We start from the raw sequence: 25057 nt of genomic DNA, 5'->3' as shown, positions 1-25057 counted from the left end.
TTTTTCTTTTTTTAAAAAATATGTTTTTATTGATTTTAGAGAGAGAAGAGGGAGAGGGAGAGAGAAACATCAATTGGCTGCCTCCTGTGCATCCCCCACTGGGGATCAAGCAGGCCCGAAACCCGGCCATGTGCCCTGACTGGGAATCACAACCGAGACCTCTCGGTGCACGGATTGACGCTCAGTCCATTGAGCCACACCAGCCAGGGCCATTGTTTGATTTTTTAATGTTGTGCTAATCTTCCAAGTGCAGCTCAAGAAAGCATAGGACTATCTAACATTGGAGCATTATATATAAAATTAGTTAAATGGGATGCAAGACCTACAGGTTGGGGGACCTTCCTCTTTCCACACATGCCACAAAATTCTAAAACTAAACAACCAGTAATGGGTAAAAAATAAATTGGGCGATGGGGATCATTCTGTCTGAATCAGACCCTGAAACTGTGGCTATGACTGGAACATGAAAAATGAATCTTTTATTACTTCATTTATTAATGTGACTTCGGTCCCAGTTCAGACACAGCTCCATAGCCAATTCAGTTGTGTGACAAAAAATGGAAACTGTAATCCTCATCAGTGTGTCTCCTTACATGGTTCATCACTTCCCCAGGCCTCCCTATCTCTGCATCCTTTCCCCTTCGCTCTTTCCTTTGCAGCAGAAGCACAAGAGCAATCATTAGTCCTGACCCCTGGAAAACAAACAAAAGAGAGCCCACACAGATTCATCAGTTGAAGTGGAAGGCAATTTACCCAGAGCAAGAGCTCACCCCATTGTTGCCAGATGAATGGTGCTGGTCGCTAGAGCCGAAGGAGGCTGCCACGCGAAAGACCTTTGATAATGCTGCCTTTATGGGAGCCCAGCACAAGGGGCACACTGTCAACAGAGGCTGGGCCCTGCCCTGGCGCCCTGATCTGCAGGCCCGGAGCAGCAGGCGCGGGCTGGCCTGGCATTCTCAATGACGGCAGGGGCGGGGTAGGTGCAAGTGCTGTGCGTTGGTGGGGTTTCTTTCCAGTTCTCTGAAAAGCGTCGCTATGAGTCCCTTTTAGACCATTCATCTTTTGAAGAGTTCTCCTTAAAGGAATGCCCTAGAATTTTAAAAATACATATTTATTTTTAACTGCTAATGATAACCGCGTGCTGTAAAATCGGTATTTACTGAGTGCCAGGTGTTATGTTACACTTGTGACAAATAATACAACAGCCCTGGATGCTGGCTGTGTATTGTTCTCTGTACCCATTTCACAGATGAGGAAACTGAGGCTTAGAGAGGTTAAGTACTCAAATCTGCTGACTGTTGGAGCTGAAGTCAGATCCTAATGACTTTCAGGGGAGGAAAGAACCAGGTAGAGGAAATACCTACCTGATAATTCTCATAGGTAGCTGAGAGGTTCCGTGAGACCATAGATTGGAAACCATCTTGAAAAACAATCACTTGCTAAGGACAAGTATAACTAGTGAATCAGCTTTCAAGCCTTATTGGACAATGACTTGCCCACACCTTTCCCTCCATACCACAGCTTTCTCTCCACTCCATTTCCTTCTATTTTCCTCTTTTCTTTCTTATAATCAATTTCCCTGTTTTCAAAGAGGTATTAAAAATAATCCTGCATAAGCAATCGAGGCTTGAAGGCCATTTTAAGACAATATCCTGAGGTTTATCCATGCATCCCCTTCTGACTGTAAGGTGATGGCAGGGATGTACTCTTGTTCCTGTTTGGAGTTGTTCAGTCAACAAGTCCCAGGAATAGCCTCCGACCCTCACTGGGCAGTTCCCCTTGGGAGCCTCCTGCTCACAATATGAGGGAAAGCGTGGGCACTGGATCCACCAGTTCCAAACATGTGTGCAGGCAGCAAGCACCCTCTTTTCATCCCCTCTCATCACTCAGTTCTGATCTACCAGAGCTTGCAATGAATGGCAATTTCTGGGCCAGGCCACCTTTTCTATTAGTAAGTCATTGTATAATAAGGCCCAAAGCTGGGTTGGTAAATGATACTGTACCTTTGCATAAGACTCTACTTTTTCAAATTCCATCCCCATCCATCATCTCAGTTACCCTGTGACATTTGTAGCATCGGCATTAGTATCCCCACTTGAGAGATGGGCACCAGGGAAGGGAAAGACACAATCTACGCCTTCTCACTGGTTCTGGTATTGTTTTCACTTTTTTCTGTTAGACTAGAGGCCCAGTGCATGAAATTCCTGCACATGTAGGGTCCCTAGGCCTGGCCAGCGATCAGGGCTGATCAGGGCTTTCTGGCTGCTGGTCAGAGCCTTCCTTCGTTCCACCCCACCCTCTAGTGGTCAGCACACGTCATAGCGAGCGATCAAACTCCCGGTCTCCCAGTCGAACTCCTGAGGGGACACTTTGCATATTAGCCTTTTAGATGATAGATAGATAGATAGATAGATAGATAGATAGATAGATAGATAGATAGCCTTAAACTGAAGGAGTGCTTTTTCTCCAGCTTTACACCACATGAAGTATTTTTCTTTTTAGCATTTTTCTTTTGAGTGAATGGTGAAGGTGGGTGCCAAGAAATTGAAGAAAGCAGGGCTGCAGTTGTCCTGACTCAGTGAATGTATTGGTGAATTTATATTTATGCAGAGCTAAGATTCCCCATGAAACTAAAACCCAGGGGAATATCCTAGTGTGCCAGGATTTTTTTTCCCCTACTGAGATGAAAACAAACTGACCAAACCAGTTGATCACTTTAAAGAACCACACCTCTTGTTCTCTTCTTATGGAAAATTTTGGTTTTCTCCTCATTCATAGCCATCTCCAATTTGCCCCTTAGAAAAAAAATTGTGTAGGAATTTAGAATCCTAGTAAAATCAAGCCCGGGTTTTTAGTAGGCTTGTTGCCCCAGGGCCTTTAGAAATGTGTAGCAGTGGAACATCACTTGTGGAGGCCTGTTAGGGTAGAAGGGCGTGTGGTGGAGTATCTGAAGGCATAGGGCATGTCTGAAGGCTGAGTCACTCAAATACCTACAGAAGAGCACCTCCAGATTCCACCTTCATTTTGTTAGGTGTAACTCCTCGTGACCTAGACAATTTTATGAATTCTTGTGTTTTGTAACCTATAAGATATAATTATAAACGTTAGAACTATATAGCGGTATAAGCCAAGGCCAAGAAAAAAGAAATATAATGTGTTGCTTTATCTGACCATGGTTTGGTTTCGTTTTGTTTTGCTTTTCTAGGCACAGTACGAAAACCCACCCCACATCTATGCTCTTGCAGATAATATGTACAGAAACATGATCATTGACAGAGAGAACCAGTGTGTCATCATCAGGTACGGACAGAGCCTTCTTCGGGGTAGAGGACGTGAGGTCATGCTGTAGTTAGGGCTTCTACCGAGAAGCAGTGCTTTCGCAACAGCTGCTGGCGTAGCTGAGTAACAGTCACGCTGCCGGCTGTGTCTTGGTTCATTTTCTAATTCCAAATCATAAAAGCTTTTGCGCTTCTGTGGGGTTGGGCTGCTTTTTTAAAAATTTTATACCCCGTCACGTATGACATTAAGGCTTTAGGGCACAAGGTGTAGCCAGATCTTTCATTGATCATCACTGGGGCCTTGGACTAAACATTGTAAAACTCCTTCCCTCCCGTTTGATCATGCTGTGGCTTGACTCTAAGTTGAAGATCCTTTATGTCACAAGCTTCACTGTTCTGTCAGCTAGAGTCCTGTTCTCCAGGTCCCTTTTTTTTCTTCTCCCAGTAATTTAGTTCAAGTTTGAACTTTTTGGTGTCCTTTGTCATTTGCTTTTAATTTTCTGTGGGCATTAGTGGTAAATGCCAGCATTACCCATCTGTCTGTAGCTACATGTCAAAATCCTTTTAACCTGACCTAACTCTGGGTCTTTGCTGGGTTTAAGTGCCTTTACAATTTTGTTTACTATTGTGAACATTTGCAAACACAGAGAAAAAGTAAGCATCCATATTCCCATCGCTGAGAACTTGACAGTTGTTAACATGTTGTCATATTTGCATTCATCTTTTTTAGTTCTTTAATTTTCTTATCTGAAGCACTTCTGAAAAATTTTTTATTAGGGATATTTGCAGACATATACAAAATTTAAAAAGAGTATTATAATAAGCGCCTGTGTGTCTCTCATCCAGCTTGTACATACAGCCAGTCCTATTTCCCCTAACCCTTCCATCCTGCTTCCACTTGGTCATTTAAAGCAAATCCTGGGTAGCAAATCATTATTTGTCAATAATGTATTATGCACCTCTCAAAGATAATTTATGTCACTCCTAAAAAATGAATAATTCTTTTAACATCACCCTATATTATCAGTTCTATTCCATGACTGTGTTGTAAATTTTGTTAATAGTTTGTTTTTATTTGGGTTCCAAACAAAGCTCACACATTGCCCTTGACTGCTATGCTTCTTAAGTCTCCTCTTTTTTTTTCCTTCTTTTTCTTTTGTTTTCTTGGCATTTATTTGTTAAAGAAAAAACTCTTTTGTCTTGCAGAATTTTCTGTAGTGTGGGATTAGCTGATTGTATATGGTTCCCTCTTTCTCCTGTAAATTGGTGTCTATAGCTAAAAGCTTGATCAAGTTCAGATTCAATTCTTTGGCAAAAAAAAAAAAAAATGCTTCATCAGTGATGCTCTGCACTCAGGAATTTTATTGGTGAATAATGCCTGTGGGATTGCTGGTGGGTCCATCCATTAGAAATTCTTATTATACTGTCATTCTTTAATAGTTAAAAAATCGTTATTTTCCCCCCAAAAATCATTATTTTCTATTCTTTCTTTCACATTTATTTATTAGGTTAACTTAAAATACAATCTATTGGGGAGAACTAGATAAAGAGTTTGATTTGTTGTCTTGACCAATTTTTCAAAGCAATGAGTTGATGCCCTAGCAACCTCCCGAGGTGATACGTTTTGGTTTTCAGTATCATTCCAAACCAGTGGATTTTAAATGTATTATCTGTTTAAACACTGCAGTTTTCCTGTCAGGCTCAAAAGGTCCTAACTTTGACCTTGGGAGCCCTTTATATTGGCTCCCATGTCCTCTTGAAATGAGGTCGTCTTTGGTAGCTTTCTTGTTTAAGATGTTCCAGACTCATCTTATACATTTCCTGCCAAGCCCCGGATCAGCCGCTTCACCAGAAACCCCCGGCTCATTTTAATGGGCAATGATACGCAAACACCACCAGCCTAGCCACTGAGTGCTCACTGCCATATGTTGTCAGGGCTACTAGTTCTCTTCAAAGGACAAAGGAATACGAATTTTTTTAAGGAAAAAAGATGGAGCCTAAGCTCACACTGGTAATTTTCAGTTCATTTTAAGATTGTAGGATTTTTATAGTTGTATCTCGTTTCTCTTAATGCTGAAAAATTTGGTTCCTACTGACATTATCACAATTATTTGGTTTATACTATGTGTATAAATGTAAATATAAATACAAAAGAAATAAATCTGTGACTATATAGTTATATATAAATATATAAACATATATAAGGGGATAAAGCAAATGAGTGATTTTGTTAATGATTCAAAATAACAGTACCAATGTTATTAATAGCAATACTGGGTTAACTCTAAAATTTCTTTGTTGTTCTTTTTGTCCTTGGCATGTGCGGTCAAAATACTGGGTTTTAAGAGCCACTTAAAATAATCCTTTTCTGTGTCATTAACATTCCAACTTACAGTTAAGTCCATTTAATTTCATATTGAATTTTAGGGGTTTAACATTTTAAAATTTTAAATTGTATAAAATATTTACGTGGTTCCAAAGTCAAAAATATAAAACAAAGAACACTGAAGTGTTTTCAAGGTAAATACAGACTTCATGATATTTTACTTCTAAATATTTCCATACACATCTCTGGAAAATAACCTTTTTTTCCCTTAGCCCCAGGACCAGTATCACAACTAAATAATTAATAAAAATTTAGTATCATCTAAAAATAAGCAGTGCACATTCAGATTTCACTAATTTTTGCAAGCACGCCTTTCCTGCTGATTTATGTAAATCAAGGAACAGTGTTTCATTTGCATATGTCTTTCACTTTTTTATTTATATTCTATCACAGTTCCCCTAGTACCATCATGGCTTTTTTTTTTTTTTTTTTTTTTAATGACATTGACTTGGTGAAGACACCAACCCAATTTTCCTATGGACACCTTTTAGATAACTGTTTCTTCCTAATCTCATTACACTAATTCCTCCAGCTGAATTCTCAGTGAATTGCAAGGTAGATCTAAATACTTAATTAGATGCAGGTTAAGTCCTTTTGGAAGGACTACGTGAGTGATGATGAGTTGGGCTGCTTAACAGGAAATGCTTCCGTTTGACTCCAAGTGGAGGTCTCTGGCCAATAGAGAGGAGGAGGGCGTTTTCGTAACTAGATCGAATGAGGGTACAGCATATGTTTTCTAATTCGGTCCCTTGCCTGTTCTCCTTCCTCCTGAGCCTCTAGTGCAGCGTTTCTCAACCTGGGGGTCGCACGACCCTTTCACGGGGGTCGCCTGACCCTTTCACGGGGGTCGCCTAAGACCATCGGAAAACACATTAATATAATTACGTATTGTTTTTGTGATTAATCACTATGCTTTAATTATGTTCAATTTGTAGCAATGAAAACACATCCTGCATATCAGATATTTACATTCCGATTCATAACAGTAGCAAAATTACAGTTATGAAGTAGCAACGAAAATAATTTTATGGTTGGGGGTCACCACAACGTGAGGAACTGTATTAAAGGGTCGCGGCATTAGGAAGGTTGAGAACCACTGCTCTAGTGAGATGAGAAAGGAGAGAATGGTCTTCTTGCCTGAGCTTCACAAGTCTGGAAGCTGCCGTCTTGCCCAGCCCACGTCTCTCCCACTCTCACATCCCCCTGAATGTGTCCCTGCGGGACACACTGCACTGAAGCAGGACCCATGCCCACTGGTGGGAGCCTTCTTTCCAACTGTTCAGTTGGCCAGGGCCTGAGGGCTCCGCTCCCAGGATTTCCATTGCACTGGCTGTGCTTTCATTTAGAAGGTGATAGAACAGGGAGCTGCTTTGACTTCCGACACTAACTACCCAGAGTCAGGCCACACCTCACAAGTGAAGGGCACAGTCCTGCTCAAGACCGTCCTCACTTCAGACACCAGAGGGTTCCGCAGACCACCCTCAATTCTGACCAGCTAGCTACAAATTCAGGGGTCCCTACCACCCTCTCAGTTCCAATAATTTACTAGAATGACTCACAGAATTCATGAAAGCTCTGAATTTAGGATTACCATTTTGTTTTAGCAAAAGGATACAAATCAAAAACAGAAAAAAGTAGAGCCTCATAGGGCAGTGCCTGGGAGGGGTCCAGATGTGAGGCTTCTGGTTTTCCTCTCCCCATGAAGTCATGAATGGTGTTATTTCTTTCCAGTTATGGCAATAGTATTGCCAATCAGGGAAGTCCGCCCAAGCCTTTGGTGTCCAGAGTTTTTATTTGGGTTCTATCGCTGCATGGCTGACCTTTAGTCTCCTGTTCCTCCAGGTGGGGGGGGAGGGGTGGGCATGGTGAGAAGTTATATGGTATTTTCGAAGCCTCCATCCTAAATCATACTGTTAGATATCACAAAGCCCCCAGGCAAACAGAGAGACTCCCGTCAGGCCAGACATTCCAGGGCTCTATAGACTATCCCCCAGTAGCCCAAGGCAAAAGCCCAACCTCTCTTATTACCCAAGAACTTAACTTATTACCCAAGGGCTGTGGTTTCTGCACTGAGAAAATAGATTTGCTACCCCTGGCTGGCCATGGTTCTTTCTAGTGGCTCTGTGATCCTGGGCAGCAAACTTAGTGCTTGTCTGGGCCTGGGTCTCTTCATTTGTGAGAGAACTGATTGACCAGGTGACCTCTGAGGTCTCTCCTGGTTTTGGAGCTCTTTCTTCCAAATAATGCCAGAGGGAAGGGAAGGCAGGAAAATGCTCCTGTGGATAGAGAGGCCCAAGTTTGCGGCCAGTGACACTGGGAGAGCTGGGTACTTGTCCAGCCAGGGGCTGAGTCAAACGCAGACTGCCTGCATGCATTTGTGAACAGGAAGCAAACGAAACCCATTCTCCTGGGGCTGGAAGAGAAACTTGCTCCTTGTGTTATGGGCTTTTCCCATAGCTGGAAAGACTAGGAACTTTTAGTATCGTTTAATTAGAAAATTAAAAATGAATGACCTAATCTCTCTGGTGTTCTTTTCAGACCTTCACTCCCCAATTTCCCTGGTGTGACCTTGTCTACATGATGAAACGCATACTCTTTAGATGGGATAACACAGGACAGAGAGGCAGTATCATCAGTTTCCTCCCAATCTTGCTCATGTTTTCTGAAGTGGTGGATATGCTGGCAGGGTGGACTATTTCTGGGCTAGAAATCAATGTAACAAACTGAATTTAAAAAGAAAAAAAATCGAGGGAGGAGACGGGGTGTTTTCTCAAGCAAAGACCTCCACCAAGGGCTTGCTCCTGAGTTTTGTATGTCTACAGACTCATCAAAGTAGTTAGAGTTAAGCAGCTTCAGGTAGACTGGCTTTGGCCAGCCAAACTCACAAAGGATAGATCCCAACTCATGAGTTTGTGAGGAGAAGTCTGCCTGTGGGCAGCTCAGGAACACAGTCCAGAGGGGAGCCAGATTACCATGAGGGGAATTCAGAACAGGGAAGATCATACTAGCTATTGTCATCAGACCCAGGCCCCCACCTCTATCTGGAGATAGGAACTCGGGGTGTTGCTCCATTCCTCAGAGTAGTCCATTCACTTGGGGAAAATCCGTCACTTGTGGTGTTCTTCTCCTGTCCTGACTCCCTGTAGGTCAGCCCCTTTTTATCAGCCTCCACTTTCTCCTGCCAACCAGCCATCCGTTAGGTGAAGCTCCAGAAATAAACACCCAGGATGTGCCTTAGATGTTTCCCAGGTTTATCCCCAACGCTCCACTGGCAGACAGAGCAGGGAGAGTGGCTGCTTTAGCTGCCGATTTCATCCACTGCCTTATGTTCACTAGTTAACTTTCCAAGGATAGATGTTTCAATCCCTGTGTTGCCTTATTCACTCAGTGGCTATATAGATATCTGGGCTATGCATCTAGAGATTCTGTTTCAACTGATTTATGATGAGCCCAGAGCGTCAATATATTTCTCAAGTTCCCTAATTGATTCTACTTGAGAATCAAGACTAAGGCTCCTGAAATCCTAATATCCCAGTCACATCTTACGTTTAGCACCATGAACTGGTCCAGGCAAGTTACGCTTCCTGAGTGCCTGCCCTCCACTGTGTGCTTTGCATGTAGGTCATCTCTTTTCATCCTCACAACCACTCTGGCTGCCAGTATTGTTATTGCTAGAGGTTCCATCCAGAAAACGAGGTTTAAAAGAAGCCCGAGAGCCTCAAACTAGTAAATGGTAGAGCCTCTATTGAAACTTAGTCAACTCCTTTATCACAATTAGCACTGTGATAACCCCATTTATGTAACATACCAACATCTCAGATTTAACGAAGTTCACAATGGTTCTTTTATGTTAGCCCAAAATTTATCCTACCACCGACTCTCTCTCTTCCAAACACAGTTGCCAGATGAATGCTCCTTAACTATTATATCATTTAGTCTATGTCCCATTAATTTGTGTGTGCACATTTTTTTCAATCTTTGATGACGGGAAACTGGTGAATGCTTTTTTGTTTCTTGGGTACACACAATAAATGTTTAATGGTAATTATGAAGCTGAAATACTTGAAGTAAGCTGTAAGTGCTACTGAATTTAGAAAAAGAGGGGATCAGTTTAGAACGAAGCAGTCAGCAAAGGTGTCATAGGGGTATTGGGACTTGATTTGGGTCTTCCTTTTAGGATGGAGAAAGGATGGAGAAAGCATGGATGGATGGCTTGATAGCCTCTGGGGCCCACTGTGTGATGGAGAGGAAAGAGGATATCAGTAAGGCTGTTAAAGAAGACTTCCATTGACAATGGTCCTTGTCAGTTACTCAAAGGCCTGCACTGGGTTTCCACTTCTGTTTCTATATTACAGCCATATAGCATTTATGCAGTAATGCAGGATAGGTTGATTTGGGGAGATAAGATTGTTTGGGTGACCGGTACCTCCTGGAATGATAGGTCTGCAGATCCCTGAACAAGGACAGGATACCATAAAAGATTGGTGCACAAAGATAAGCCTATTGGTAGAAAAGAGATGGGATCTTGAGAGAAGACAGCTATCTAGTGAGGTTATGGGAGGCCTGACCTGAGTTGGAAAGTCAAAGAGGAACTACTGATGTGTGACATTCCATAAGCCTATGCAGGAGTAAAGTACAGGAAACGAACGCGGACTCCGGGCAGTGCCAATAGAAAAATGCAACAGCTATAGCTCCATTAGTATCACTGACGATGGTGGGCACCTGAAGGCACGGGTAGACACACTTGTGGGCTCAGTAAATGAGCGGCAATATCTGCTCCGCTCATCACTTTTTTTTTTTTTGCTCCAAAATTCAGAATTTGGATTTGTGTTTTGGAATTACATATGTTATATCGCTGGATCTATCAGAGACATCTATGCAAATCTATTTAATAAAAGAATCTGCTGTGGCAAAGGGGAAGGAGAAATAGCAAATTTTCCTCAATTTTCTACCATCTCTATATCACCAGACAAAATCTTAGCCAGAGGCATTTCTGGCCCCTATGGAGGCTTATGAGACCTTGGAGAACATTTATGTGGCAGTTTTATTGCGAATCAAAGCAACTTTCTATCACTTTTGGCCTACATCCGCTCCTGCTGTCCCAGCCTTTTTCAAAAAATGTATTGTCAATATGAGAGCATCGCCTTCAGTGCAGTTTCGAATTCTTTTGCTTGAAATATTCTGCAGCAGGTTTTTCTGCAGAGTAGGGCATTCTGCCTGCAATGTGTCCAACACCAGTTTGCAAAGTCTTGTAGATTGTATCCTGAATACGTGCTGAATAAATATTTTTTAAAGAATAAATAAAGACGTGAAGGATACTTTGAAGGTACATCAAAAGGATTTGGTGACTCACTGAATATGAGAAATTTGGAAGAGGAAAAGGAGATAGTCATCACTACTGGACCTAAGATTTCTGACTTACCTGCTTCAAAAGACTTGGAATCCCTAATATTTACAGTAGTGAAGATTCAAAATGAAAAGATTTTAAAAATCAGAGCAGCTCAAATATTTGGCTTGTGTCTCGTCTCTACCTAGGCAGCAACAAGTGTCTCACGGATCCTCAAGTTGTCTTCCTGCCTTTGATGTATTTCAGGAATCTTTTATTAGTAGTATTGGAACCTCCTCTGGTTCTGTTGGTCCACCCCATTTCTTGTTTATCCCAGTAGCACCGATTGGCCTTTGAGGCTCCCTGTCTCTCTGGCCTGGCTTTGCGAGGTCCTGTCAGTTCACACCCCTGATTGTGGAATCTGTATGAAGCACCACCCTCTCTGGAGGTGAGGAGGTTGAAGAGCAGGGACTCAATCTACCTTTTCCCCAAGCTCTCTGCAAATAGTACCTTCTGGCCTATGTGATTGCTGAATTCTTTTTTTAGGTGTTTTTTTAAAATATATTTTATTAATTTTTTACAGAGAGGAAGGGAGAGGGATAGAGAGTTAGAAATATAGAAACATTGATCAGCTGCCTGCTGCACACTCACTACTGGGGATGTGCTTGCAACCAAGGTACATGCCCTTGACTGGAATCGAACCTGGGACCCTTCAGTCCGCAGGCTGACGCTCTATCCACTGAGCCAAACCGGTTAGGGCATTCTTTTTTTAAAATATATTTTTATCGATTTCAGAGAGGAAGGGAGAGGGAGAAACATCAATGATGAGAGAGAATCATTGGTTGGCTGCCTCCTGCATGCCCCACAGTGGAGATCAAGCTTGAAACCTGGGCATGTGCCCTGATTGGGAATGGAACCGTGACCTTCTGGTTCACAGGTCAGTGCTCAAGCACGGAGCCACTGCAGCCGGGCTGAAATTCTTTTATCATCAGTCAGAGTGTTACTCAGGAGCGCTGACTCATTAGCTAATTAATATACTCTATAATCATAATAGTTAACCTTTTTTGGATAGTTGCTTTATGTCTCGGCATCTTTTACTTATATGTCTGTACAACCTGGCAAACTAGGTATTACTACCCTCCTTTTTGCAGACCAAGAAACTGAGTCTTAAGAGAGATAAGACACATGTTAAGCATCTCGCATCTGAAATAGGGCAAAGCCACGCTCCAGCTCAGGCTGCCTGGCCCACTGTTACCCTCTTTCCACTTCTCTGCTGCTGTGAGTCAGCAGGTGTCAGGTTATCTGTTTGCTAATCCATTACCACCCACAGTCACGTTGTGTAGTGGAAAGATCTCTGGGGTTGAGTCACAGGGTGGATTCTTTATTCTGTTCTGTCTAAAGTGTATGACCTCTGTACGCCTCGGCCACTTCATCTGCAAAATGGGGATTAATACCTTAAAGGAATATAAGGAAAGCTGAATAAGGAAATAGACACACTTTTTTAAAATGTTCAGTAGTGACGTAAAATATCTGCTAGTGGCCTTATAAGGAAGTTCAGACATAGTAACTAGCTGAGCTTGGGCTCAAACTTGGCCTCCATAGGAAACAGTGGGTTCCTCCTATTGCCTGGGGCTGGGCCAAGGTGAGCATTGCCATGGGCCGTTTTCTTGGCAGTCTAGAGCAGTGGTTCTCAACCTTCCTAATGCCGCGACCCTTTAATACAGTTCCTCATGTTGTGGTGACCCCCAACCATAAAATTATTTTCGTTGCTACGTCATAACTGTAATGTTGCTACTGTTATGAATCGTAATGTAAATATCTGATATGCAGGATGGTCTTAGGTGACCCCTGTGAAAGGGTTGTTCGACCCCCAAAGGGGTCACGACCCACAGGTTGAGAACCGCTGGTCTAGAGGGAACATTTTGTCTGTTTGACACCACTAATTGATTGGGAAGAAAACAACAGCTTTGACTTGTTTGCACTTTGATCATTATGTTAAAGACTGAATCTTTATCATTTACTTAGTGGCTTTGGTGTGACGCTTTCATTTGCATTTTATCCATTTAGCCTTCGCATGTCCTTGAGGATTATTTGACAATGTCCTTAAAGGTCTTCACAGGTCACCCTTTCTCTTGGGGCAAAGAGATGCTTCACCTCAGACTTCTTTCTCTCCCAGATGCAGCAGGGCTGCCAGGGAGGGGATGGACCTTCTCTGCTGTGATTCTCATTCTCGATCGCATCTTGTGATCACAGCGGTGCAGACAGGCTATTATTATTTGTTAGTTCCAACTGTGTGTGAGATAATAAATGTTTTTGGCAGAAGCCTTACTTAAAGGGGTGTGTATCAGAAAAGATTCAGGAGTGGTTGGTTACAGGTTGATGATACTACAAACTGTGCTATTCGTGGAGTTACTTTGGGAAATATTGCTGGTTGTAATTGACTATCTAACCTGAAGCACTGTAACTCTGAGTCAGTCTGTCTCAGTCCTTTCCTAGCAATGTCATCACTAGCTATGTGATCCTGGGCAAGTTGCTTAGCATTTCTCATCAAAAAATGGGGATAAGAATAGCACCTACCTTCCAGGGCTTTAATTCAGATCAAATGATTATGTGTGTAAAGCCCTTAACAGTTCCTGACCTGCTTTAGACACTCGATGGACACATGCTACAATTATTACAACCAGAATATGTTAGTTTGCTCCTTTCTTTTCATTGAGGTCTAATGGACATATTATATAAGTTTCAGGTATACAAGATGATTTGATAAATGTGTATATTGTGAAATGATCATCACAGTAAATCTAGTTAATATCCGTCACCACACATAGTTATAAAAATTTTTTTCTTGGAATGAGAACTTTTAAGATCTATTCTATTAGCAGCTTCCTAATATGCAATACAGTATTACAGGCTGTAGTCACATGCTATATATTACATCCTCATGACTTATTTATTTTATAACTGGAAATTTGTACTTTTAAAATAAATATATATATTGATTTCAGAGAGGAAGGGAGAGGGAGAGGTAGAAACATCAGTGATGACAGAGGATCATTGATTGACTGCCTCCTGCACATCCCACACTGAGGATTGAGCTTGCAACCTGGGCATGTACCATGACTGGGAATCGAACCTTGACCTCTTAGTTCATAGGTTGACATTCAACCACTAAGCCACGCTGACTGGGCTGGGAAACATGTACTTTTTTATCCCCTTTACCCATTTCACCCATCCCTTACTTCCTTGCCTGTAGCAACCACCAATCTGTGGTAGTTAACTATCAATCTCCTTTGAAATTGGTGTTGTTTCTCATTTTCTGGACTACTTTGCAGTCACTAACATGTTCACTTTTTATAACTCTAGAATTACAAAAGGTCATTTTGTTAAAACTACCCTTATATTCTTTTATCCTTGCGTTTTACCTTTAGAAATAAGAGTCAAGTTCAACCCCAAAATGTCCCTATGTCAACACAGTAGGGTCTAGGTCAGCCGTGGGCAAACTACGGCCCGCGGGCCGGATCCGGCCCATTTGAAATGAATAAAACTAAAAAAAAAAAAGACCATACCCTTTTATGTAATGATGTTTACTTTGAATTTATATTAGTTCACACAAACACTCCATCCATGCTTTTGTTCCAGCCCTCCAGTCCAGTTTAAGAACCCATTGTGGCCCTCGAGTCAAAAAGTTTGCCCACCCCTGTCTTAGACGATGCATGTTGGGTAAAGAAATGTACATACGCCCAACTGGCCGGGCTCAGTGGTTGAGCATCAGCCTATGAACCAGGAAATCATGGTTCGATTCCCAGTCAGGGCACATGCCCAGGTTTTGGGCTCAATTCCCAATAGGGGGTGTACAGGAGGCAGCCGATCAATGATTCTCTCTCATTGATGTTTCTATCTCTCTCTCCCTCTCCCTTCGTCTCTGAAATTAATAAAGATTTTTTTTAAAAAAAGAAATACAAATACAAAGTTGGAAAAGCAACATTTCAATTACATTTACTTGATCAATTATAAGAGAACAACAGCTACTGTGGTTAAGAACCATGAGACATATTTTGAGACTAGGAAGGGGCAGATGGGAATAGACTGCTGAATCTTCCAACAGTCGAAATGGTTGACTCTACTTATTCTATGGGATATCTCTGAAAAAAATTTGACTGAAATATTTTACATTTGCTAGAAAAAGTTGAACTGAATTGAACACATCATTTATTTTTAAGTGAAGAACAACCTTCAGGCTAAGAAAAACAATTATGGTCCTTGAATTCAATTATTAACATACTATTGTAAATAGGTCCCCTCCCCAGAACATTCTTTCCATTTCTTTGAAGTTTTAGCATATGTTTCCATTTCTATAGCTCACACACACAGAAAATGCATTATTTCCTATTTGAATTCATATTTCCTATGAAGTCTGTCTTGACTTTGTTTTAAATTTGCTGGGCTAATTCCCAGCTATACAAGATCATGGGACTTTGTTTAAAATTCCGATTGCTAGGCCCTGTCCCTGGAGACTGGGATTCAACAGGTCAGAAGGGGGCCAAACGTGAGAATTATTAAGTACTTTGAGGATGGTGACAAGCTGCAGGATATAGGGACAAACGGGGCATTGTTCTAATTTAAGGTACATACACTTCTAGAGTATTTTTTTCTTCTCTTTAGAAGTCAAGTGAAGGCAATTACATTAAGAAAGGCTGGCCGAAACCGGTTTGGCTCAGTGGATAGAGCGTCGGCCTGAGGACTGAGGGGGTCCCGGGTTCGATTCCGGTCAGGGGCATGTACCTGGGTTGCGGGCACATCCCCAATAGGAGATGTGCAGGAGGCGGCTGATCGATGTTTCTCTCCCATCGGTGTTTCTAACTCTCTATCTCTCTCCCTTCCTCTCTGTAAAAAATCAATAAAATATATTTAAAAAAAAAAAAGAAAGAAAGGCTGCCTATAACCATAAGCCAAGCAAATTGCTCTAACTGCTCTGAGATGCAAAGCAAATAGTTCTGGGTGTGCTATATAATTTGTCTGATACCTTCACATTCTTTTAACTTGGGTTTTAGTCCAGGGGAAGAAACAATATTTTCCCATCCAGAAAAGCCAGTATAATCATGTTTGTATATACGGTAAGCTTCAAGTAATTATCTAACATTCCATTTTTGTACCATATTCTGGGCAAATTACCGGCCTCTGATCAATAAGACTTTGTGTTAAGTGTCTGTAAACCGAAACCAAAGAATGAAAGTTCCGGTCAATGTTCAGCCAGAACTAATTATTTTAAATCTTCTGAAAAAATATCAGAATTCCTGAGAATGTAGATCCCTATTATTGGACCTGGCATACTTATTTTAATATGTAAAACAAGTTACTTTCCATTATTATTCTTTTCTTTTGCTTCCAACAAAAGAAACGAAATATTTCATGTCTGACCACATCATTAGTCAAAGACACAGTGAAGGGATTATACTTTTATTTCATAATTCTAGTAAAATTTATTCTTTTTCCCTTCTCTCTTTCACATGCATGCACACACATGCGCACGCACACACAGAATTTGCTATCAGGAATTCTAAAATGAAAATATGATTACTTATCATAGTATAATAAGTTGAGTAATAATCTAAAGAAATTGATCCTTCTTGGTTATCATTGTGATATGTGATCCCACTTTTTCTGGAAATGCTGTTTTTTAAAATCTATAATACATGGATAATTGCCGATCTCAAAAATGTAAGCATTAAGCGAAATCACATCAAAAGATACAGTCATCCAAATACCAGCCCCCCAAGTCAAATATTTTTTTTCCTTGTTGCATTTCCAATCAGCTGAGGGCATTATCATGAATGCCTGTAGTTGTAATTATGCTATAGATATATTATCTCCTGATTATATGGCCACTTTGGTTGCATCGTCTTTATGTTGCCACATAGTTCTCTAATTGTTTTAAATGTCTATGTAATATTATATTGGGCGATTATACCATTGTACTCTTGGACTTTCCAATATTCTCGTGCATTCACATTATTTACAAGGTTAAAAAATGGAGTTTCATTGCTGACAAGACCTGTGCTTTAAATGAGCAAGAATGTATGTTTTGACCCTGGAGCTAGCATATAAATCATCTGATTATATGGACCATTTAAACAGATAACTTCTTCATGGAGCTGAAATATTTGCTGTACATACCATATCTGTGCTGTGAGGAAGCATGTTCTTTGTAAATGGTATGGCACATCATCCCAGACTCACTGGCTTTCTGCTTGCCACTGTATCTTAGGAAATTTCAGTTCGTTTTCCCTAGTCATGTGGCCCAGAAGCCCAGAGCTGAGTACTGACTGGGATGTGAATGATTTGCTTAGGTGGATTCAGACCTTTGAGGTTCTCAGAGAATATGGTTTCCTCATTCTTCCCCATAATTTCTCTAATCAGTTCAAGGAAATTGAACAAAGTTCTGAGATTTGCTACGATGGCTACTTTAATTATTTGTTTTGTTTTGAAATATTAAATTTTTTCATTTCCTTTTGGGGTCACCTGGTTAGATTTGTACCCTAAGCAAATGTTTCCTCTTTTCTGAAGTAACTAAACAATTGATAGCAGTTCATTAGGTTGGGTGTTCATACAAGAACATTTGTTCTGTACCCTAAAATTCTTGATCACCAATTACAAACAAAAATATTGTCTGAATTTTTTATATTAAATTTTATCACTTTACAAGATATGGATTCCTTTAATTCTATCATGGTAGCACAAGGGTCACCAATAGATGAGATATCTGACTAACTTAAGCAGGTCTTGAATTGACGTCATCATCAGTTCAAGGGAATTTTGAAGGAAGGGAACTGGTATTTTATCAAACAGACTATGTTAACAAGAGTTTCCCCATACAGTAAGACTACAAAACAGGAGGTAGTCTTTTGTTATTCAGGATATGATTAATATTGCCTCATCATTTAATTTTAGGACTTCAATTTTAAAGTTTCATTTACATTTTTGTAACTGTTTTATATATCATTTGAATCAGATTTATTTCACTTAACATTGCTTTATATGTTTTTTTCCTATGTTTATACTCTTCATGTCAGTTGTAATTTTTGTACACCATTCTATCCTTCTGATATTCCATAATGTTCCTAAGTGTGTCCCCTATTACTAGGCATTTAGAATGCTTAATTGTCTATCAAGTACATGATGATAATTGTTAAGACCCTGGTCCACACACCATGTTGATATTGTGCATGTAAGTCATTGAGGTGACCTGATCCTGGCATGATTTGTCTTTCTCAATCTGTGTTGTGCATTTTTTACTGAATTTCTTTCTTTTTTGTTTGGGGATGGGGGTTAGAGGGGAGGGGGGCAGGTTGTAATCCACTTCATGGGTATGTAACCCACTTCATTTTTGTCTTTCTTTCCTCAGTGGTGAAAGTGGTGCTGGAAAGACAGTGGCGGCCAAATACATCATGGGTTATGTCTCCAGAGTGTCTGGAGGAGGCCCCAAAGTCCAGGTGAGTTTGTGATGTAGCCCATTTTGAGACTCTGTCCTACATGAAATGTAAGAGGCTCCATAATTGTCAGATCGGCAAACATTTTGAAGTGTTTGAAACATTCTATTGGTTAAAAAAAAAAAAAAAAAAAAAAAGGCGGGGCGTAGTCCTCTCATACCTCCCTGGTAGGAGCATGAACTAGTATATGTACTTTTCTGGAGGGCATTTCAGCAAACTTTATCAAATCCACACGCATGCACCTTTTGACCCATTAATCCTGCTTAAGAGAATGTGTCCTTTGCTAGTAGATGTGCTGAAACGTATGCAAAATGATACTTGTATAAAGTTATTTGATATGACGTATTTTTGTAAAAAGAGGCTCATGAAATTAATTTTTAAAATCCATTTTATTTAACCCAACATATCCAAAACATTATCACTTTAATATTGAAATATTGATGAGATATTTTACACTCTTGTGGGTGCTAAATCGTTGGAATCCAGTGTGTATTCAACCTTTACAGCACATCTCAATTGGGACTAGCCATGTTGCAAATCGAAGCTACATGTGGCTCATGGCTCCCATCTTGGACAGTGAGTGCAGCTCCAGAACCTAGACTGGCGTGGTGCAGTCCACGTGTTTTTTTCCATTCACGTAGCCACATCCTCTCCCTAGAAGACTGATACGGAGACAGGAATCCAGGATGCCATTTTGTGGTGGCTGTTCCTTTACTGTAATTTGCTGTTTCTCTTTTCCCTAATACGCTTACCACAAAATTCTACTGGACATCTTGAGAGTGGATGAATGGATGGATAGATAGGTGAATGGATGGAAACATGAATAAAGATTCTCAGTTAACACGTCAGTAATTAAAGAAGACAAGAGACAAAGAAAAGCCTTTCTTTTGTTCTCTCCCTATGCTATGAGAAACTGAGTGTTGATCAGTGGTGTAGGTGTGTCTGATTAGCAAACAGATATAAAGGATTAGGAAGATCCACATGTCAAAATTAATTTTACAATGAAAAGCAAGGTTTATATAAATCCATGAGTTTTTTAAAGAAGACTGGTTGGATTGGAAGTGATATTTCTAAATTTTGAAACTGACCTCATAGAGGGACCACCCAGAACTTGCCTCTGGTGCCATCGCTAATGGCATGGCCCCGGTCGATGTGATTCCAGTTCTTCCTCTTCTGAGTGCCCAGGAGGGCACCAAAGGGAGCACTTTGGCTGTTACGTACTCAGTTAGTAGTTAGTGCCTTCATCCAGCCCCGTTTTCTCCAGACCATGACTTAGTGGCCAGACTGCAGACATTTAATGTTGACTTTTCTCTTCCTGTTTTCCTATGAGGACAATGAGGCAGAGCTCTTGGCTTGAAATTAGTCAGTAGCTACAGAGCACAAACCAAAGACTTGTTATTTCTGGAACATGTTTAACCATAGCATGTGAATAATTAGAAGTACAAGGAATGACTCACTTGTTGAAAGACCTCTCCAACATCAACTCCTGTCTACTGAGCTATCTTGCCCAGGAGGTGTTTTGCACACTTTTCAGCCTGGTACCGAACGAGGGTGTTTGAATCCCCAATCCTTGCCCTCCGGAGGGCCAGGAATTGTTTTTGCATAAACCAGCATCTGCTCTTGCTGCTCAAAACATGGCTTCATGTTGGCAGAGCCAGGGGCACTGGTTAGAAATGCAGGCTCTCAGGTCCTGCCTCAGACCTACTAGACCCCCATCTGCATTTTAACAAGATCTGAAAGTGAGTGCCGCATATGAAAGTTTGGGAAGCACAAATCTGTGTCTACAGCCTTGCTTGAGTAGGAGAAACCGTTTCATTTTCCTTAAGGTCCCTGTACCTCACAGTGAAGAGGGTGGAGGTGGGGGTGCAACAGGCAGAGAGAGCAGTTGGGTAGAGAAGGGATAGGGATAGTCAAGAATCAGATCAGAGCAGCGAGGAGATGCCCCTTCCTGCTCCACTGTCCTTCCTGCGGGAGTCCCGGCACCCCAGGCACCCCAGGGGATGTGGGGTAAAGCACAGCAGGGTGGAAGCCCAGGCCAGGAGTGTTTGGAGATACTGATTCACTGCTGGGACCCTGGCTCCAGGACTCCTGCCTGAATCCAGAGAGTTGGAAGACACAAACCCACTAACAGGTTGAAGTCTGTCGAGAGGAAAGAGTAAATCCTCCTGAACCTGCGAGGACATGTGGACTTGAGGCCACTCCCTGCTGCATCCAGAAGCCGGGTCCTTAGGGAGTGTTTGGCATTGCTCCGTGTGGTGGGTGTGTGCGCCTTCCTGACCCCTGGTCTGTTTGCTGTGACAGCACGTCAAGGACATCATCCTGCAGTCCAACCCGCTGCTGGAGGCCTTCGGCAACGCCAAGACCGTCCGGAACAACAATTCCAGCCGATTTGTAAGTCTCTTCCCTGCTTCGGGAAATGCCGCCTGGCTGGTGGTGTGGATACACCCAGTTTAAGTCCGGTGTCTCCAAGGCAACGGGAGCTTTCACATGTCATCAGGAGGCTGCCTTTTGCATCTTGTCTTCATTTTCTCTAGCGGCATGCTGTCAGGCTTCAATTTGCCCTTTAGCGGAAGTTATTTTTGAACCCCGGGATATAAATCAGCTAATTTTTTAATACAGTTCTCAACTTGAGGTGCCTTCCTAAGGAAAATAGAAATTGGTGCTGGAGGAGTTTGCTTTGTGCCCTGGAGGAAAGAGACCTTCTTTCCCAGACAAAGTAATAAGTAGGCTGGGTCCCAAAGCCTTTTTCTTTTTATTTATTTATTTATTTATTTATTTATTTATTTATTCATTCGTTCATTCATTCATTTTGATTGATTTCAGAGAAGAGAGAGAGTCTCATTGATTGGCTGTCTCCTCACGCCCCCTACTGGGGATCAAGCCCACAACGTGGGCATGTGCCCTGACTGGGAATTGAACCGTGACCTCCTGGTTCATAGGTCGACACTCAACCACTGAGCCATGCTGGCTGAGCCCAAAGCCTTCTTGCTTTGCTCTTGCTCATAGACTGGGTCTGTGGAAAATGAAGGGATAACACACTATGATCCGGCACCTTGTAGAGAACCCTCCTCTCTATGTCAGTCAGAGTGAGTTGACTGCCTCCTCCCTCATAGGTTGGTGTGTTTTATGTATTTCACGTAACATAACAACACCCCAAAATGATTGGACTTAACCTGATAGATTGCCTCCTAACCGGCCCACTTACCCAAGGTAATGAAAATGTCAGCGGAAGGCATTATCATGAATGCCCATGACAGCGCTTTTCTGTCTGAGTGTCTCCTGAGAATTGGAAGGCTGGCAAGGATGAAAATAAATATATTCCCCTTGACAAGAAGCCACATTTCCAAAAAAACAGTATTTGCCCAGTAGCTTTGATTTATGTAGATTTTTCGTCTTAGCTCATAGACTATGTCTGGCAGGAAAGCATACAAGGAGCTATCTTTAAGGCGGATGCTGGACCATTTTAAAATAAGTGGGAATTTGGGAGAGAGATGATTTCTTTTTCACCTTTCTGTTTTGTAAGGAAGCTTCTATTTTCCAAGAGAATTCTTTAAGCTCTCATGCAGTGATTGTTTGGTTCCCTCGTGATTTATATCTGTCAGAATTGCCCTCATTTTCCTTGCTGTTCAGTATTATTCAAACCATTTGTTCAGTTGTTGATCTGTCTTTTTGTTTTCTTCTTCTCATTGTCTGGGTCGTGTTATCTTGAAGAAGTTTCTAGGTAATGCAATAGGAAAGAAGATGGGAATACATCTTCCACTTGACCTTTTTTTCCCCTTTTAATCTCAATCTTCCTTGTAAAAATGGATTTGACCAAACTTAACTCTCTTGCTACCAGCCCCCTTCATTTGCCCATTTAGAGAGCAGAAAATAATTAAGTCAATAGTTCTCTTGATTTTTTTCCCCAATAAAAATTATTCTTTATCCTGAGACAAAAATGATACATTGGTCAATTTTTGGAAAACAAGACAAAAATATCCAGCAGTTTATATTTTTCTGATGACAAAATAATGTCTTACAGCCCCCCAAAAAAGATGGGAAAGAGTATGGATGGGCACATTACACATAGAATAACATCTAATGGGCATCCAAGGATGTTCCTAGGAATAATGAGAGAAATATAAATTAAAACCATGTATCATTTTCTGTCTCTGAGGTGGGCAAGTATTAAGGAGATTGATACCAGAGAAAAGACACTATTGGTTGAAAGTGGACACATTTCTGCTGGAGAGCAACTTGACCATCTTTACCAAAATTGAAAATGTTCATTGTCTGTGACCCAACAACTTTTAGGGCACAATATCTAAGTTCTCTGTTAATGACTTTTTAGAAAAGATATCCATAGTATATTGGTAAATAAAAGAAGGTTAAAGAACAATATTTGCAATATGGTCCAGTTTTCATTTTAAAATGCACGTTACATAAAACATTATATAATTAAGAAGAGGGGGTCCAAGATGGCCATGAAGTAGGAGGGAGTTGCACTCACCTCCCCCCAGCACCACCTCAAAATTACAACTAAATTACAGAACAATCAACCTGGATAACCATCTGAAGACAAGTTTAGTTGAACAGTCTTATAGCTAAGGATATACAGAAGAAACCACGTTGGCGTTTCTTAAAGGTTCCCCCAGGTCTTTCTAACAGTCGACCAAGGTTTCGAACCACTTCTAGAAGAACTTGAGAGTTTGCCATTTACAATGTCTACCCTTCCTAGATGTGATGTCCTGTTTGGTTTCATTCTCACCCCCACTTGATGGAGGTTACATGGATGGGCACTGAATCCTTCCCTCCAGAACCAGCTGAAAGGAAAAGATGAGAAGAATGGCCACATGGGAAGCACAGGGGAGCTTGCTCAGCCAGCCTTTCTTAGGAACCACTGTACTATAATTCAGGATAGCAGTGGTCTGTGCTCCCTCTCTGTGCCTGATGCTTCTGGGTGCTTGTTTTGGGGAGGGGGTGGGAGGAGTCATCAGATTAAGACAAATAGGCCATTCGAGAGTAGCCTCCTCAGATACCTGGAATCGGCAAGTGACTTCCCAGGGACACAGCAGGTTCTGGGTGCTAGGGGCAGTAGGAAAAATATGCCGTGTGCTTTTCTTGCCCTTAATGAGTTTACAGTTCTAGTCACAGACTTGCGGCCTGGCAGGATTCAGCCCTGAGATGGGTGGAATTCATCAGCATTCACATTTTTAAAATATTACATGTGAATACAGTTAGGCCGGGCATGCTTTCCCATGTGACCATAGGCCACACCACTCCTTAACACCCACATTCTCATCTTTTTCTTCATTTAAGTTTACTCTTCTACTAGTAGATCTTCTGAGGACTGGAAAGAAGCTAAATTCTAATGAAAGAGGGGGGAAAAAGTCATTTACTTAACGATCTGGGCACCTTTTCCAGCTAAATTCCAAGGTTTTCTTCTCCTTTGTTCCCTCCTAGCAATAATTTAAAAGGAAATATTAACCACAACAGTAACAAAAATCTCCACACCCACAACTAGCTGGAGAGGACCTTCTTTATAATCAAGTGTTTTTATTTTATATAAGAATTGTAGATTCTCCAGAGGTCAGAGGAATTGCTTTTGCTCAAAGTCAGCAAGATGCCTGTCAGAGGGAAAACTTGCTTCTTCTCAGAGGCTGATAGAGTTCACTCTCCTTAGATCAAAGGGACCCTGGGATTTTCTGTCCCATTCTTTACAGCTTCCGGCTTAGCAAGCAAACCCCTACTCGGGAAAACTGGCAAGGAGTGTAACATGTCCTTATTTAGACGGACTAGATGGTAGATTCTCTTTCTCAATACAGAATTGTATGATTGGACAAGAGTACAGGCTATTGTCTGATTTTAAATTTAAAAAAAAAAAAAGTCAGGAAATCTAGACCAGGACTGGGAATAATTCAGAATGTATCTAGCATTAATGAATTTCCTTGAATTATATGCTGTATCTAATGCCTATCTGGAACATCATGTTTTTGTTCACTAACCATTGAAGGAAACCCCTAACTTTCTTGCAGGGAAAATACTTTGAAATCCAGTTCAGTCCAGGTGGGGAACCAGATGGTGGAAAGATCTCCAACTTCCTTCTGGAAAAATCTAGGGTGGTGATGAGGAACCCTGGAGAGCGGAGTTTTCACATATTTTACCAGGTTTCCCTTTATATTGTTTCTTTCCTACTTCCTTACTCCTTCTCCACATTTAGATTTGCTTGTTTCCTCTCAGCAACCAGGTGTAGACAATCTAGCCTGTAAGCCAAGAAGCATTTATCACAATAGAATGTGTAAGTCGGCGTGCAGAGAATTCTCAGAACGAATGTCCCTAACCTCACAGGAGAGTAAGTTCTAGTCGGGGTGAGAAGACAGAGTTAAGTAATCAAGAAAGTATTGATAAGACTTCAAAACAAAAGCTTGATTCTTTGCCAAATAGAAGTTCGTGTGGGGAGAATTGACTGGGGTGGGAAGGGGAGGTCTATGAAGGGGGTGCAGGATGACATGGAGGGGAGGCTGTGCAGGCAGGTCTGGTGGCCTGGACAGGGCACTGGAAGTGTGAGCGAGTCCTCAATGAGTTTGCAAGGGCAGAGTAT

The 25057-nt window shown here is 41.4% G+C and overlaps 1 protein-coding gene across 7 annotated transcripts in view; it reads left to right on the top strand.

Moving 5' to 3' along the window:
- Positions 1-25057, top strand: part of MYO1E (myosin IE) — a 189614-nt gene that overhangs the window by 88411 nt on the left and 76146 nt on the right. For 4 of the 7 annotated variants that reach the window (XR_004966726.1, XM_036303216.1, XM_036303197.1 and 1 more), the window contains exons 4-7: positions 3206-3300; positions 18393-18480; positions 20779-20868; positions 24492-24623. Coding sequence is in view for 6 of the 7 variants with exons in the window: in XM_036303216.1 (XP_036159109.1) it covers positions 3206-3300; positions 18393-18480; positions 20779-20868; positions 24492-24623 (405 nt within the window). In the remaining variant the exon portion in view is untranslated. The remainder of the gene's footprint in view (positions 1-3205; positions 3301-18392; positions 18481-20778; positions 20869-24491; positions 24624-25057) is intronic. The other 3 variants (XM_036303205.1, XM_036303228.1, XM_036303235.1) reach the window with 3 other exon arrangements.

This window comes from Myotis myotis, unplaced genomic scaffold (genome assembly GCF_014108235.1).
Source record: "Myotis myotis isolate mMyoMyo1 unplaced genomic scaffold, mMyoMyo1.p scaffold_m19_p_1, whole genome shotgun sequence".
Taxonomy (NCBI): Eukaryota; Metazoa; Chordata; class Mammalia; order Chiroptera; family Vespertilionidae; genus Myotis; species Myotis myotis.
The sequence above is the reverse complement of the archived record's forward strand: the minus strand, read 5'-3'. Positions and strand labels throughout refer to the sequence as shown.